This window comes from Dendropsophus ebraccatus, chromosome 6 (genome assembly GCF_027789765.1).
Source record: "Dendropsophus ebraccatus isolate aDenEbr1 chromosome 6, aDenEbr1.pat, whole genome shotgun sequence".
Classification (NCBI taxonomy): domain Eukaryota; kingdom Metazoa; phylum Chordata; class Amphibia; order Anura; family Hylidae; genus Dendropsophus; species Dendropsophus ebraccatus.
Genome location: NC_091459.1, coordinates 79,508,783 through 79,525,466, shown reverse-complemented (window position 1 = coordinate 79,525,466; position 16,684 = coordinate 79,508,783). Strand labels below are relative to the sequence as shown.

The following is a 16,684-nucleotide window of genomic DNA, read 5'->3' as shown; positions in this document are numbered from 1 at the left end:
CCACCTCACATTGCATCAACCCCTGTCGTCACTCTCTCTCCCTCCCCCTCCCCCGGCAGACAGTAAATCCGCCCACCCGACCTCACCCGTGGCACTGCATCCCTTCTCTGCTACTGAGGACTCTAGTCCCGCGGCGGCAGACATCTACATACACTCCTCCTCCCTCTGCCTGGCTCTGGACCTTCTGACCAATGAGCGTCTTACTAATATGTCACATGGTGTCTGGAGCCAAGGAGGAGAAAAGTGGAGTGTGGCAGGGGGAAGTAACCTGGTAAGCTGCTTCCAGATCAGGCAGTGGGGGGCTACACTAAGGGGGTGTATGAAGACTATATACACTGGCTATACACTGTGGGGCTATACTATGTGAGGGGGTGTATGAAGATGTATATACGCTGGGGGCTATACTATGTGAGGGGGTGTATGGAGATGTATATACACTGTGGGTATACTATGTGAGGGGGTGTATGGAGATGTCTATACACTGGGGCTACACTGAGAGGGTGTATGGAGATGTCTATACACTGTGGGGGGGTATACTATGTGAGGGGGTGTATGGAGATGTATATACACTGGGGGCTATACTATGTGAGGGGGTGTATGGAGATGTATATACACTGGGGGCTATTCTATGTGAGGGGTGTATGGAGATGTATATACACTGGGGGCTATACTATGTGAGGGGGTGTATGGAGATGTATATACACTGGGGGCTATACTATGTGAGGGGGTGTATGGAGATGTATATACACTGTGGGTATACTATGTGAGGGGGTGTATGGAGATGTATATACACTGGGGGGTATACTATGTGAGGGGGTGTATGGAGATGTATATACACTGGGGGTATACTATGTGAGGGGGTGTATGGAGACTGTATATACACTGGGGGCTATACTATGTGAGGGGGTGTATGGAGATGTATATACACTGGGGGGCTATACTATGTGAGGGGGTGTATGGAGATGTATATACACTGTGGGAGCTATACTATGTGAGGCGGTGTATGGAGATGTATATACACTGGGGGCTATACTATGTGAGGGGGTGTATGGAGATGTATATACACTGGCTATACACTGTGGGAGCTATACTATGTGAGGTGGTGTATGGAGACTGTATATATACTGGCTATACACTGTGGGGGCTATACTATGTGAGGGGGTGTATGGAGACTGTATATACACTGGGGGCTATACTATGTGAGGGGGTGTATGGAGATGTATATACACTGGGGGCTATACTATGTGAGGGGGTGTATGGATATGTATATACACTGGGGGCTATACTATGTGAGGGGGTGTATGGATATGTATATACACTGGGGGCTATACTATGTGAGGGGGTGTATGGAGATGTATATACACTGGGGGCTACACTGAGGGGGTGTATGGAGATGTATATATACTGGGGGCTACACTGAGGGGGTGTATGGAGATGTATATATACTGCCTATACACTGTGGGGGCTATACTATATGAGGGGGTGTATGGAGACTGTATATATACTGCCTATACACTGTGGGGGCTTTACTATGTGAGGGGGTGTATGGAGATGTATATACACTGGGGGCTATACTATGTGAGGGGGTGTATAGAGATGTATATACACTGGGGGCTATACTATGTGAGGGGGTGTATGGAGATGTATATACACTGGGGGGCTATACTATGTGAGGGGGTGTATGGAGATGTATATACACTGTGGGAGCTATACTATGTGAGGCGGTGTATGGAGATGTATATACACTGGGGGCTATACTATGTGAGGGGGTGTATGGAGATGTATATACACTGGCTATACACTGTGGGAGCTATACTATGTGAGGTGGTGTATGGAGACTGTATATATACTGGCTATACACTGTGGGGGCTATACTATGTGAGGGGGTGTATGGAGACTGTATATAAACTGGGGGCTATACTATGTGAGGGGGTGTATGGAGATGTATATACACTGGGGGCTATACTATGTGAGGGGGTGTATGGAGATGTATATACACTGGGGGCTACACTGAGGGGGTGTATGGAGATGTATATATACTGGGGGCTACACTGAGGGGGTGTATGGAGATGTATATATACTGCCTATACACTGTGGGGGCTATACTATGTGAGGGGGTGTATGGAGACTGTATATATACTGCCTATACACTGTGGGGGCTATACTATGTGAGGGGGTGTATGGAGATGTATATACACTGGGGGCTATACTATGTGAGAGGGTGTATAGAGATGTATATACACTGGGGGCTATACTATGTGAGGGGGTGTATGGAGATGTATACACTCACCGGCCACTTTATTAGGTACACCTGTCCAACTGCGCGTTACCACTTAATTTCTAATCAGCCAATCACATGGCGGCATTTAGGCATGTAGACATGGTCAAGACAATCTCCTGCAGTTCAAACCGAGCATCAGTATGGGGAAGAAAGGTGATTTGAGGGCCTTTGAACGTGGCATGGTTGTTGGTGCCAGAAGGGCTGGTCTGAGTATTTCAGAAACTGCTGATCTACTGGGATTTTTACGCACAACCATCTCTAGGGTTTACAGAGAATGGTCCGAAAAAGAAAAAACATCCAGCGAGCGGCAGTTCTGTGGGCGGAAATGCCTTGTTGATGCCAGAGGTCAGAGGAAGAATGGGCAGACTGGTTCGAGCTGATAGAAAGGCAACAGTGACTCAAATAGCCAACCGTTACAACCAAGGTAGGCAGAAGAGCATCTCTAAACGCACAGTACCTCCAACTTTGAGGCAGATGGGCTACAGCAGCAGAAGACCACACCGGGTGCCACTCCTTTCAGCTAAGAACAGGAAACTGAGGCTACAATTTGCACAAGCTCATCGAAATTGGACAGTAGAAGATTGGAAAAACGTTGCCTGGTCTGATAAGTCTCGATTTCTGCTGCGACATTCGGATAGTAGGGTCAGAATTTGGCGTCAACAATATTAAAGCATGGATCCATCCTGCCTTGTATCAACGGTTCAGGCTGGTGGTGGTGGTGTCATGGTGTGGGGAATATTTTCTTGGCACTCTTTAGGCCCCTTGGTACCAATTGAGCATCGTTGCAACGCCACTGCCTACCTGAGTGTTGTTGCTGACCATGTCCATCCCTTTAGGACCACAATGTACTCAACATCTGATGGCTACTTTCAGCAGGATAATGCGCCATGTCATGAAGCTAGAATCATCTCAGACTGGTTTCTTGAACATGACAATGAGTTCACTTTACTCAAATGGCCTCCAGTCACCAGATCTCAATCCAATAGAGCATCTTTGGGATGTGGTGGAACGGGAGATTCGCATCATGGATGTGCAGCCGACAAATCTGTGGCAACTGTGTGATGCCATCATGTCAATATGGACCAAAATCTCTGAGGAATGCTTCCAGCACCTTGTTGTATCTATGCCACGAAGAATTGAGGCAGTTCTGAAGGCAAAAGGGGGTCCAACCCGTTACTAGCATGGTGTACCTAATAAAGTGGCCGGTGAGTGTATATACTGCCTATACACTGTGGGGGCTATACTATGTGAGGGGGTGTATGGAGATGTATATACACTGTGGGGGCTACACTGAGGGGGTGTATGGAGATGTATATATACTGGGGGCTACACTGAGGGGGTGTATGGAGATGTATATATACTGCCTATACACTGTGGGGGCTATACTATGTGAGGGGGTGTATGGAGACTGTATATATACTGCCTATACACTGTGGGGGCTATACTATGTGAGGGGGTGTATGGAGACTGTATATACACTGGGGGCTATACTATGTGAGGGGGTGTATGGAGACTGTATATACACTGGGGGCTATACTATGTGAGGGGGTGTATGGAGATGTATATACACTGTGGGGGCTATACTATGTGAGGGGGTGTATGGAGATGTATATACACTGGGGGCTATACTATGTGAGGGGGTGTATGGAGATGTATATACACTGGGGGCTATACTATGTGAGGGGGTGTATGGAGATGTATATATACTGCCTATACACTGTGGGGGCTATACTATGTGAGGGGGTGTATGGAGATGTATATACACTGTGGGGGCTATATGTGAGGGGGTGTATGGAGATGTATATACACTGGGGGCTATACTATGTGAGGGGGTGTATAGAGATGTATATACACTGGGAGCTATATTGAGGGGGTGTATGGAGATGTATATACACTGGCTATACTATGTGAAGGGGTGTATGGAGACTGTATATACACTGGCTATTCACTGTGGGGGCTATACTATGTGAGGTGGTGTATGGAGTTTGATAATTTCCCCCCTAGGCGTGTGTATTTTATATATATATATATATATATATATATATATATATATAATTATTTTTATTTTGTTTAGGGGGGGGCACCATTTGCCTTCTCTGCCTAGGGCACCAAAACTCCTTGTCCCAGCCCTGCATGCTATTCTTGCCTTTTCACGCTCCCCTGGTATCCTCCTGCGCTGTCTCCGGGTAACCCGCTGACTGAAACCAGCCCCTGCCACTTCAGAGATGGATTCATCATGGCAGTGACAGCCCACTAAGCGGTCACTCCCCAAATGAGTTTGGCTACCACCACTTCTGAGATCAACTCTTTTGTGGAGTGACAGCTGAGTGGGCTGTCACTGCCAAGATGAATCAATCTCGGAAGTGGCAGGGGCTGGTTTCAGTCAGTGAGGTACCACCATAAGACACTGCAGGAGGATACCAGGGGAGCGTGAAAAGGCAGGAATAGCATGTTTATTATGTTTTACAAAAGAGCAGCACTATATAAAAAGTTCTTAAGTGCCAGAGTACCCCTTTAAAGATCATTCCTAATCCACATCAGTCTAAGATGTGCATAGTTGCTTGGCATAAGCACATAAATAAATTGTGTATTATTGGTATTTAGTGTCTTCATAACAAGAACAAACACCAACCTCTCCATTGGCCTGTTGCATTTTATAAACCTTAGAAACTCCGGTTGAGTTTGTGCCGCCAATAATCTCTTTGTCTCTTACAACTTTTCCACTTGCCTCATCAACATTCAGTTCTTTCTTGAAAGCATGTGAAATATCTAATTTGCCATCTTGAGAGTTCTCCTACAAATATGAAATATTAGAAGTAAACCGAATTACTAAACAATTTTACTGCTGACATAAATGCATGAAATTAGCAACCCACTGGCTCCCAGTATGTTGCACGGCTATTTCCAGTGGACATTTCACTTTGGCTGTACTTTCCATGCATGTTAAATTTCTTATTGAATTGTCTGCGCTTAGCTCGTTATTTAGAAAATATGCAAATTGGCATAGAAGAAGTGTACTTAAGGAAACGACTGAAGACGAGCAGAACTGTCTTTTCTCTCTTCTGCAGCTTGGAGTGCATTTATCTTTAGAAACCACAGTATAAAAGGCACCGTTAAGTCCAGGTTAGGCTTAAATTGGAATGCAATGCACAGCTACATTGGATTTTTGACATATTTTATTTTTATAGCACAGAGCTTTGCATGTGTTGGCGGTTGTAGTTCAATTAAATTAAAAACTAAAGCCGGCGCTGCTTCATTTAAAATGCTCTTTTATATGGTGCAGGTGTATCTTAAGAGGCAGTTACTTATGTAAGACTGCACATTTAAAATGTTCATTTCCATACTAAACAAGACACATCTCTCTGCCTAATATCAAACTAACCGAGACTTAAGGAGTAACAGTTGAAACATTATCTAAAATCTATCAACTAGGAGACGATTGACTGCGAGCACGGAGAGAAGGGCTTTGATTCTCTGCTGCCAGATCTCTTTGTCCTCAACTGACAAGACAGAAATTAATGATCAATGCAGACGGTGTCTCTCAAAGTTTGGTCTGCAGAAGTTTTACGAACAAAGGGAACTTATTTTGGCATAAATGATAATTAATACGTACGCCTGCTTTGCTTGCGTGCTTGTCAGCCTCAACAGGGACCAGACATTCGAGAATTTCAAAGTGTACACAAAATCCTATATACCATGGGAGTTTACATAATTTGAACCAAGATTAAGGTCTTGTTATGCCTGTTCCTTGACAACGGTTAGAAATCCATGAAACTTTAGTCATGTTTTGCTACTGTTGATGCAGCATTAAACAGACCAGAAAATTTCAGAATCTCGTCATGTTCTATTTTTCTAACCAGCTTATTCAGAGAAGCTTCAGTGGGGCAGCGCGAGACGCGTTCAGCTTCGACAGATTTACAGTGAGTAGATGATCAGTCATGGACACAGGAAGAATCAATGCTATTGGTGAGACGACGGGGCAATAGAGAACATATCATTGTCTGCACGATCAATCTTATTATTGTGGGAACATTTTTATGGCCTGGTTTGGGAATTTAGACTACAGATTTGCTAATTCTTTTCCTGGAAACCTATGTATAGTAAATGACCTAGCATGCATTGTGTTTTCACGATACAGGAGATCATTCAGTGTATGTCTGTGGAACATTACAGTTACATTACCTATTTATATTCCTTTGAGCTATATGTGTTATTAGAACTAGTGCCTCAGGCTTGTTTCTATGTACTGGCTTGTATGTGACTGATTTTGAAAGAGGTACGGTAGATGCTATAAAGTGAAATGGTCTTCCACGGCAACAGGTTTACACAAACTATACACTCATTTGACTCTCACAACAAAATACAGTGTACTGTAACTGAAGGCATTAGCTTGAAAGGATTGTGTCATAATGGTAATCTTTGCCCATATACCCAATGAGGGCTTATTGTTGACATAAAGGGATTCCTTACAATTAGGACTCCAAATATGATGGCTGTGTTGGATCAATAACATTATATTTCAATAGTTCGAAAACTTCTGCAGGTGATGATAGCAAATATGTTTGGTTTTTTTCTTATTTGAAAAATGGGAATAGGGGGCTGATTTAAAAATGTTAGGCTTTTTTTTTTTTCTTTACATGGAGTAAAACTGGCGGAGAGTTCCACCGCGGAATCCCGCCAGCCTCCGTGTGATACTGGCAGTTGGGGAAAGTTCATGCGCCTCCTCTCTTCACGCAGAAGAACTGACATGTCAATTCTTCCGAGCAGAGAGGCGCGGAGAGAGGAGGTGCCCGAGCCTCCTATAGACTACCAGCATGACAAGGACGCCGGCGGAATTCTGCCCGTTTTATTCCATGTCAACTGGTGCTCTGCTAGTAAAGTCTGCCTGGTTGCATTAGCAGATATTTCTTAGTAGGCACTTAGAGACCATCTTGACACAACTGTCATTAAACCTTTTAAATTCTGCTATCACTTTTGATCTTGACATTTAAGGGGTTAAACATCTGACATCAGTGTGATCGCTGATGTGAGTGCTAATGCAAGTGTTGACTACTCGCTTCATAGTCTTTCAGTGTTAGCATGCTGTACATATATGGCATGGTGCATCATGGCTCAGGCAGCCGTGCAGAGGTTAATGTAAAAATCATGTTGAACCTACATATACTCTCTACACAAGAAAGCGAGAAAAAGTGTTGCAAGGAAGAGAACTGTGATTTGTGTCATATCAGTTTGTCAAATGTATGGGAGACAGTTGTGGTCACTTTTGGGGGGCTGTAACTATTAATAACGGACAATAGTTGTTACTTAAACTTATTTGGGGTCTGTGGCCTACGCTTTTATTGAAGGTTATGGCTGCAACCTCTTGCGGATGTAGCTATACTAATAAGGGACTGTGTGTCAATGATTTACATTGCACTATATAAAAAGTATAGGGGGAGATTTATCAAGCGTGGTGTTAGGCTCTGTTCACATGGAGAAAAACTGGCGGAATTCCGTGGTGGAGAATCCCGCCAGCCTCCGTGTTATAAATGACAGTCCATGGGAAGCTCGCACGCCTTCTCTCTCCTCACTGAAGAATGGAGATGTCCATTCTTCAGCGCGGAGAAAGAAGGCGTGTGAGCCTCTCATAGACTGTCATTATGACACGGAGGTTGGTGGGATTCCGCAACGGAGAATTCCAGTAGAATCTGATTGGTTGCTAGGGGCAACTGAGCTAATTCTACTTTACACCAGTTTGATAAATCTCCCCTATAGTTTTAAAAAAAAAATCCTATTCAGTACATTGTAACATATGGATGTAGATGGACCACAGTTGAAAAACCTCTATAAATGATCAAAGGAGGTCTGCGACTATTAATGGTAGGTACATTTATAGTCTCATCTGATTTAGATGTTGGATCTCAATATAGAGATGTTGGGTCCCAATATCCACCCCGGAGATAAGCACTGACAGAAGTCTTTTGCATAGTATGGTACAGTATGGCCGTCAGAGAGATTAGTAAAGCCTTAAATGGAATCTATTCAATAGTTTTACATAATCACAGCACCATGTAAGGGGTTAAAAGCTCTGTAGCTCCACATTTAGATTTTCAACTTCATCTTGAGAGCAGAGCTTTTTAAGAATTTCCACAGAATTTTTCCACAGGGTAGGGCTGATTGCTGCAAATGGCCAGCATCTCCATCACCTATTTCTGTTTGTCTTTTCCTCTTGCATTTGATTACCAGCCCCTGTGCTGTGTGTTGTAGGGGACAGACAAGCCATTTAGAAGATCGCTCCAACCTGTGGACACATGCTGCTCATTTGCATATCTAGAAATGTAAATTGCTCATCTCACAAAACAGAAGTTCAGGAATCTAAAGGTACATCTATAAAGGTACATTCAACCCCTACCTGACACTGTGGTTACTTACATTATAAAAAAAGATTCCCTTTAATTCATTTGCCATAGTGTGTCAGCTCAGCAGAGCTAAGTATTTAACGGGATTGCACTTTATCAGTATGAGTTATCTCAATTCAGTGAATTCAACAAAAAAATTGCTGCATCTACACATTTTTGCTTTATCAGTACAAGCTTTGCTACAGTAGTTGTGTCTGGGTGGAAAGACACTGTGGCCTGGAAATGAGATCATGCCGCATGCGCTAAACAAACATTACACTATACCTTGGGCAATATTCATGCAGACATTTGGCAAATATGTTGTCTAATAAATTTAAAAAAGCCATTCACATACCAGAATATACACAGCGAAATGAATGTACAATTTAAAAAATAAAATCCTTGCATTCACATTAAGTATGCTTAAATAAAATGTGTTTTTCCTTTTCTAGAAATGTATATATTTGAATATAGAACATAGAGCAAGGCTGGACTGTCTGAGCACTGGGCTTTGACCAATGCCACACTTGATTATGCTCTAGTAACTGCCTTACAGTAAGGACCTGCTGCTTTACTAGATGGACTCTGCTTACAATGCAATGCGGCTGCTGATCTTCAGAACTCCATTACACACTTCTCTAGAGAAGGCAGTTTGCATGTTATTGACGCCAAAAGAATAAAAAAATAGAAGATGCTGACTACTCCAAAAGGAAAAGAAACAGACAGGATATTCTGTAGTGATGAAATTCTCTTCTTCATACAGGAGAGGAATTAAAAGGTTGTTCAGTCCAATCGACATTTCAGATAAATAGTCCCATTACAGTCGATTTTCCAAGACAATTAGAAGCCCTGACAGCGGCAACAACCAGTTTCTTTTCTATTACAAAAGTAACTTTTCCAAAGTGTTGGCACACAGTCTTCTTCAACTGGGTCACACACTTCCGAAAACAACATGAATGAACCACTGCAAGAAATTCTAACATCATACCAGAATCAGTTTAGGATTTAGCTAAATCTAAGCATTAAGCCAGCATATTAACTGTAAAGCTTCTTTAAGACTCACTTTGGATTAACTTTTCTTAGTTTAATTAGAACAATTTTAAAAGAATGCAATTGACTCTAAATTTATTTTTTAATCCATTCATTAGAATAAGAAACACTTTCCCTTGTATATATCTTACTTGCTACATTGTAGCTATTTGCATTTCGGCACTTTAATTAAATGGATTGGAAATCACTATATCATAAGTCTGGATAATAGCAGAAATGGGTTTTAAATTAGTCTTACACTGTGGTATTGGAGGTCTGAAAATAAACATACCTACAATTATATAGAAAATGTGCATTCCTCATTTACAGAGACATATTATAGAAAGCGGGAAATTGTGACCCAAAAGCACAGGAAACAAAAGCTGAAAACTAGAAAGGGGATTTGTTAAGAGGATTTTAAATTGCATCCTCTTAAAAGGAGTTGTCTACATTACCGAACCTCTTTATCCTGACAATGAGCCAAATGATGATCTGTTATTGCCAGAAAACGCAACCAGCGAATACACAAATCATTAAAGGAGAAGTCCGCCCAAAATAAATTTTTGATATGTTATTACTTAAGGAAAGTTATACAAATTTCTAATGTACATTAATTATGGGAAATGCACATATAGGGCTATTTCCCTTAATTTTCTAGATCAGGAAGTGTTAGAATTCTCTCAGATCCAGTGACGTCATGACGAAAGGTGTAATTCCTATGGAGTGTCCAGCAGGGGGTGCTCTATATGTAGAAGTCTATGGGACTTTATTGTTCCTATTTATGTCTATGTAAAGTAATGTAATGTAGTGTACAGTATGCTTTATTGAATGAATACATCTATGGAATACTTTGGGGAGCAAGTGTCCTTGCTCCCCAAAGTATTGCATAAATGTATTCAATCAGTACATTAGGATATCACAGTAAGCCCGCCGATCCGCCGCACTCCCGCCGATCCGGACTATATACACTGAACTACTGCTCCCATCATCTGCTCATAGTATGAGCAGGTGATGGGAGTAGTAGCTGGGTTATGGCTATCACTTGCCTGCCGCCGGGCGCCGGGGGGAGCCGCTCATCACATAGGAGCGCTGCCCCCTCTTCCTTCCGGGATCTGGGGAACCTCCCCCCTATCCAAGGGCTGACTCCCTGCCTGGCCGCCGCTCTCCCCCCACACATACCGGCTCCCGATGCTTCCTGGCCAGCACGCGTGGGAGAGGACAGTCAGTGCGGACACCAGGATGCATCTGGAGCCGGTATGTGTGGGGGAAGAGCGGCAGCCAGGCGGGGGTAAGCCCTGGGATCGGGGGGAGGTTCCCCGGATCCCGAAAGGAGAAGGCAAGTGATAGCCATAACCCAGCTACTACTCCTATCACCTGCTCATACTATGAGCAGATGATGGGAGCAGTAGTTCAGTGTATATAGTCCGGATCGGCGGGAGGGCGGCGGATCGGTGGGTGGCGGGAGGTCGGCGGATCGGCTGGCTTACTGTGATATCCTAATGTACTGATTGAATACATCTATGCAATACTAAAGGGAGCAAGGACACTTGCTCCCCAAAGTATTCCATAGATGTATTCATTCAATAAAGCATACTGTACACTACATTACTTTACATAGACATCAATAGAAACAATAAAGTCCCATAGACGTCTACATATAGAGCGGCCGCTGCTGGACACTCCATAGGAATTACACCTTTCGTCGTGACGTCACTATCTGAGAGAATTCTAAAACTTCCTGATCTACTAAATTAAGGGAAATAGCCCTATATAAGCATTTCACATAATTAATGTACATTAGAAATTTGTATAACTTTCCATAAGTAATAACATATCAAAATTTATTTTGGCTAGACTTCTCCTTTAAAAAGAAATGTCTGTTATGTGATGCACAGATGTGCCACAAGTAACCAGTAATATAACTTCATTAAATTTAGTTTTTTTATTTTATTTATTTATATACTATTAAACACTGCGTTGTTCAGTAAGAGGCGACACAGGGCTCACTACTGCCGCTGACTTTTGGGAAGGAAACTGCAGCCCTGGTGCCCGCTCTGATCATGTCCTGCCACCTACACAGCGCTACTGATACACCCCGAGTCAACTGTTTTTTCTTATGCATTAGAATATGCAATATACTAAGGGAGACTGGCCACAAGTATCTCTGTGGCTACAGCCACCGGCAGAGGGAGCAGTTATAGCAACTTCCTTAGAGTGAACAGCGAACGCTGTTCGCTGTGAGGAAGTTGCTGTGCACAAAATGCTAGTGACAGCTAGTCTCCCTTAAAGGGTTATTCCTACCAAGCCCTTTTGCAAATAAAGGTTGCGAACTCCCCTGGTCTTGATTCCTCCTCTCTTGGGTAGCTCTCACACTCTACTGGTTGCATCCTTTCTAAATTTTGGTATATTCACGACTATACTAAAGATGGCACCAGCCAGAAAACTACATCTCTGCACATGCCGTGTGCAACTTTCATCTGTACTGCCCATCTTTCCATCCTGCCCTGTGTCTCGCAAGTGAGCCAGGTGATGATAACTCAGCCTACTGCACTAGATCACGTGTCCTTTATCTCTGAAGTGGGCTGGATTCTAATGCGCTAACCCAGCCCACAGAGACAGAGGACATGTGATCTATGTCTCTGATGGGAGGGGGGCAGAGCAGGAAAAAGATGGAGTGGAAGTCCTGCTACTGATTTTCAGCGTCTTTATGGGGGTGAGTAAACTTTTAAAGCATTGAAACAGTTATTAAAACCAACTGCAACTTTGTAGAGATTGCTGCGTACTGTTTAAACTGTATTAAAGCGACTCTGTACCCAAAATCTGACCCCCAAACCACTTGTACCTTCGGATAGCTGCTTTTAATCCAAGATCTGTCCTGCGGTCCGTTCGGCAGGTAATGCAGTTATTGTCCTAAAAAAATACTTTTAAACTTGAAGCCCCATGCCCAACGGGAGTATCTGTGCCCTAACTTTACACAACCTCTCTCTCCCTCCTCCCCACCCTCTTCATCATTAGGAATGCTCCAGGCAGATTGCCTCCTATTCCCCACCTGTGGCAGCCCGGCACATGGGCTGGATCGTTAAGGACATGTGCAATAGTTAGCATGTAGAAAATGTTTCAGTGGCATTCCTAATGATGAAGAGGGTGGGGAGGAGGGTGCAAAGTTAGGGCACAGATACTTTTAAACTTGAAGCCCGTGCCAAATGGGAGTATTTTTTTAGGACAATAACTGCATCACCTGCCGAACGTACCACAGGACAGATCTTGGATTAAAAGCAGCTATCCGAAGGTACAAGTGGTTTGGGGGGGGGGGGGGGTCAGATTGTGGGTACAGAGTCATTTTAATGATTTGGGGTGAATACCCTTCCAGCAGTATTCCCATCTCAACCTAAGTGAAACTTGAGGGGAGTTGGCAAATTAAATATTTTTGCAAATACATTCATTTAACAACTGTCTCCTGATATACAGTTAGGGCCAGAAATATTTGGACAGTGACACAATTTCCGCGAGTTGGGCTCTGCATGCCACCGCACTGGATTTGAAATGAAACCTCTTCAACAGAATTCAAGTGCAGATTGTAGCGTTTAATTTAAAGGGTTGAACAAAAATATCTGATAGAAAATGTAGGAATTGTACACATTTCTTTACAAACACTCCACATTTTAGGAGCTCAAAAGTAATTGGACAAATAAACATAACCCAAACAAAATGTTGTGAATCCTTTGGAGGCAATCACTGCCTTAAGTCTGGATCCCATGGACATCACCAAACGCTGGGTTTCCTCCTTCTTAATGCTTTGCCAGGCCTTTACAGCCGCAGCCTTCAGGTCTTGCTTGTTTGTGGGTCTTTCCGTCTTAAGTCTGGATCTGAGCAAGTGAAATGCATGCTCAATTGGGTTAAGATCTGGTGATTGACTTGGCCATTGCAGAATGTTCCACTTTTTTGCACTCATGAACTCCTGGGTAGCTTTGGCTTTATGCTTGGGGGTCATTGTCCATTTGTACTATGAAGCGCCGTCCGATCAACTTTGCAGCATTTGGCTGAATCTGGGCTGAAAGCATATCCCGGTACACTTCAGAATTCATCTGGATACTCTTGTCTGCTGTTATGTCATCAATAAACACAAGTGGCCCAGTGCCATTGAAAGCCATGCATGCCCATGTCATCACGTTGCCTCCACCATGTTTTACAGAGGATGTGGTGTGCCTTGGATCATGTGCCGTTCCCTTTCTTCTCCAAACTTTTTTCTTCCCATCATTCTGGTACAGGTTGATCTTTGTCTCATCTGTCCATAGAATACTTTTCCAGAACTGAGCTGGCTTCTTGAGGTGTTTTTCGGCAAATGTAACTCTGGCCTGTCTATTTTTGGAATTGATGAATGGTTTGCATCTAGATGTGAACCCTTTGTATTTACTTTCATGGAGTCTTCTCTTTACTGTTGACTTAGAGACAGATACACCTACTTCCCTGAGAGTGTTCTGGACTTCAGTTGATGTTGTGAACGGGTTCTTCTTCACCAAAGAAAGTATGCGGCGATCATCCACCACTGTTATCTTCTGTGGACGCCCAGGCCTTTTTGAGTTCCCAAGCTCACCAGTCAATTCCTTTTTTCTCAGAATGTACCCGACTGTTGATTTTGCTACTCCAAGCATGTCTGCTATCTCTCTGATGGATTTTATCTTTTTTTTCAGCCTCAGGATGTTCTGCTTCACCTCAATTGAAAGTTCCTTTGACCGCATGTTGTCTGGTCACAGCAACAGCTTCCAAATGCAAAACCACACACCTGGAATCAACCCCAGACCTTTTAACTACTTCATTGATTACAGGTTAACGAGGGAGACACCTTCAGAGTTAATTGCAGCCCTTAGAGTCCATTGTCCAATTACTTTTGGTCCCTTGAAAAAAAGGAGGCTATGCATTACAGAGCTATGATTCCTAAACCCTTTCTCCAATTTGGATGTGGAAACTCTCATATTGCAGCTGGGAGTCTGCACTTTCAGCCCATATTATATATATAATTGTATTTCTGAACATATTTTTGTAAACAGCTAAAATAACAAAACTTGTGTCACTGTCCAAATATTTCTGGCCCTAACTGTACTAGGCTTAAGTCTAGGTTACTAACCACCTTTCTGTTGTGACCACGAGCAAGCGCAGATCAGCACTCACTTGCAGCACCTGAAGTATGGCACTTTATGTTAATACAGTGAAATACACAGAGGCTTCTATTTAAGGTATTTGCCAGGGAATCCTCAGAAGGAATGAAAAGAATGCAACATTTTACAATAATACACATTTTTTTTTTTTTTTTTGCAACCTTAACAAAACTTTTAACATATTACAAAAACATGTCAAAAGACCCCCACAAATGATTACAAAGACCTAGAAAAAGCGCATGGCCATGCACTTTACTCCCAGATTAGCAGCAGTCTCCTGCAATCAGATGAAGGGACAGAGAGCCAGGGAGTGAAGAACACAGCCATGCACTTCTCCCATCTCACTCTTAATATTTGTTGGGGGTATAAATACGCAGACTACAATTTATCAAAATGTTTGATATGTCTCTGTTTTAAAAGTTTTGTTAACAAATAGGACACTTTATCAGATTTCTCTGGCTGCTTCATACTGAAATAGAGATGTTACTAGAAAATAGTGATAGTGGACAGATAGCATCAGATGAAGAACTGTGGTATCTAAACATAACTGTGCTAATGTCCTTAAACACCCAAGGAGGTTTCTATGGAGTACAGATGTAAGTCAAGTAAGAAAAAAATAATGATGGGTCTGGCTACTGCTATGGAGCTATGGCAACCTCTGTACTGTCTACTGGATACACTATTATGTGACAGTCAGCTAGTTAAAAGTCAGTATGTAGCACAAAAAGACAACCAATCCACTACACTTAAATTAACTCTTCCCAATAAAAATACAGAAATAAAGTATGAAAAATCTTTCACATGTCATTTATTTCCTTGAAGTTAGAGCCCATTAACATTAACATTTTAACACTGTCTTCCCCACATTTCTCTTTTCAGGCAGAACATTGATCAACATTAATTGGCCATTAATCAGGACAGCCGACGCAGCTATGTGATTGCTGGATGATGGGCTGCCAAGTCTCTGTATGATCAGCTTTGGAAATTACAAGACATTCAACTAACAGGTTGGAGATAATGAAGTGCGTTTGTAAAGTTACTTCTGCTGCATTCCTGACAATGCCCTGCTCAGAAAGCTGATGCTTGTGCTGTTATAAATGGAGTATAAGCAAGACTGACCTGGATGAAAATCAAGATCATCATATTTTACAGTAACACTTCATTACTGAATAACAGCAGGATGTTGAACAGTGAATCGGGTGCCATGTGAGCCAGAGAAGTATTATGTAATCCGCTTACATCAAATCGCCTACTGTCCTTCTTGGCCTAAAGATCCAACTGTTAACACACAGGAAGGTCATTTATAATCCATACCGTCATTTACACAAATACGTCTTTTTGTCAAAATGCATTCACTAGGCAGCATGCCAATATTGCTGTTATTGCAATTACAAGGCTCAGTAATCTTTCGTGCAATATGTTTGCAAGGCAGCAGCTAAGTTCACAAAGTTGCTTGGAAATACATGCCACACACTGCAGGTGAAACTGGCCGATTGCCATGATCTTTAATCTACAGAGGGCATTGCTACACCACAGAAGTGTATATGAGCTAAACTAGAAAGACTTGGAAAGATTTCTACTTCTGGTGAAGAGAAATGGAGGGAAGAACAAATTCCCTCCGTTTGTTGCTAGGGAGTAATGCCAACATCCATGTTACAGAGGCAATCCAAGCCACCCTTTTTTAACCATATCTAAAATTCAACAATGAAAACAAATATCTAAAATGTTCTAAGCAACAAATAAAGATGACTGTGTCGGTATGCACAGTATTTTGAAGGGGTTGTGTGTTTTCATCTTTTGTTTGCTTGCATGAGAAGTCAAAGCATAGTTCAGTACTGGTT

The 16,684-nt window shown here is 42.6% G+C and overlaps 1 protein-coding gene across 4 annotated transcripts in view; it reads right to left on the bottom strand.

Moving 5' to 3' along the window:
• ZBBX (zinc finger B-box domain containing) overlaps positions 1 to 16,684 on the bottom strand; it is a 167,313-nt gene that overhangs the window by 105,871 nt on the left and 44,758 nt on the right. For 3 of the 4 annotated variants that reach the window (XM_069973831.1, XM_069973833.1, XM_069973832.1), the window contains exon 8: positions 4,914 to 5,075. The exons of the other annotated variant lie outside the window; for it this stretch is intronic. In XM_069973831.1, coding sequence (XP_069829932.1) covers positions 4,914 to 5,075 — 162 coding nt within the window. The remainder of the gene's footprint in view (positions 1 to 4,913; positions 5,076 to 16,684) is intronic. 4 annotated transcript variants of the gene reach the window in all.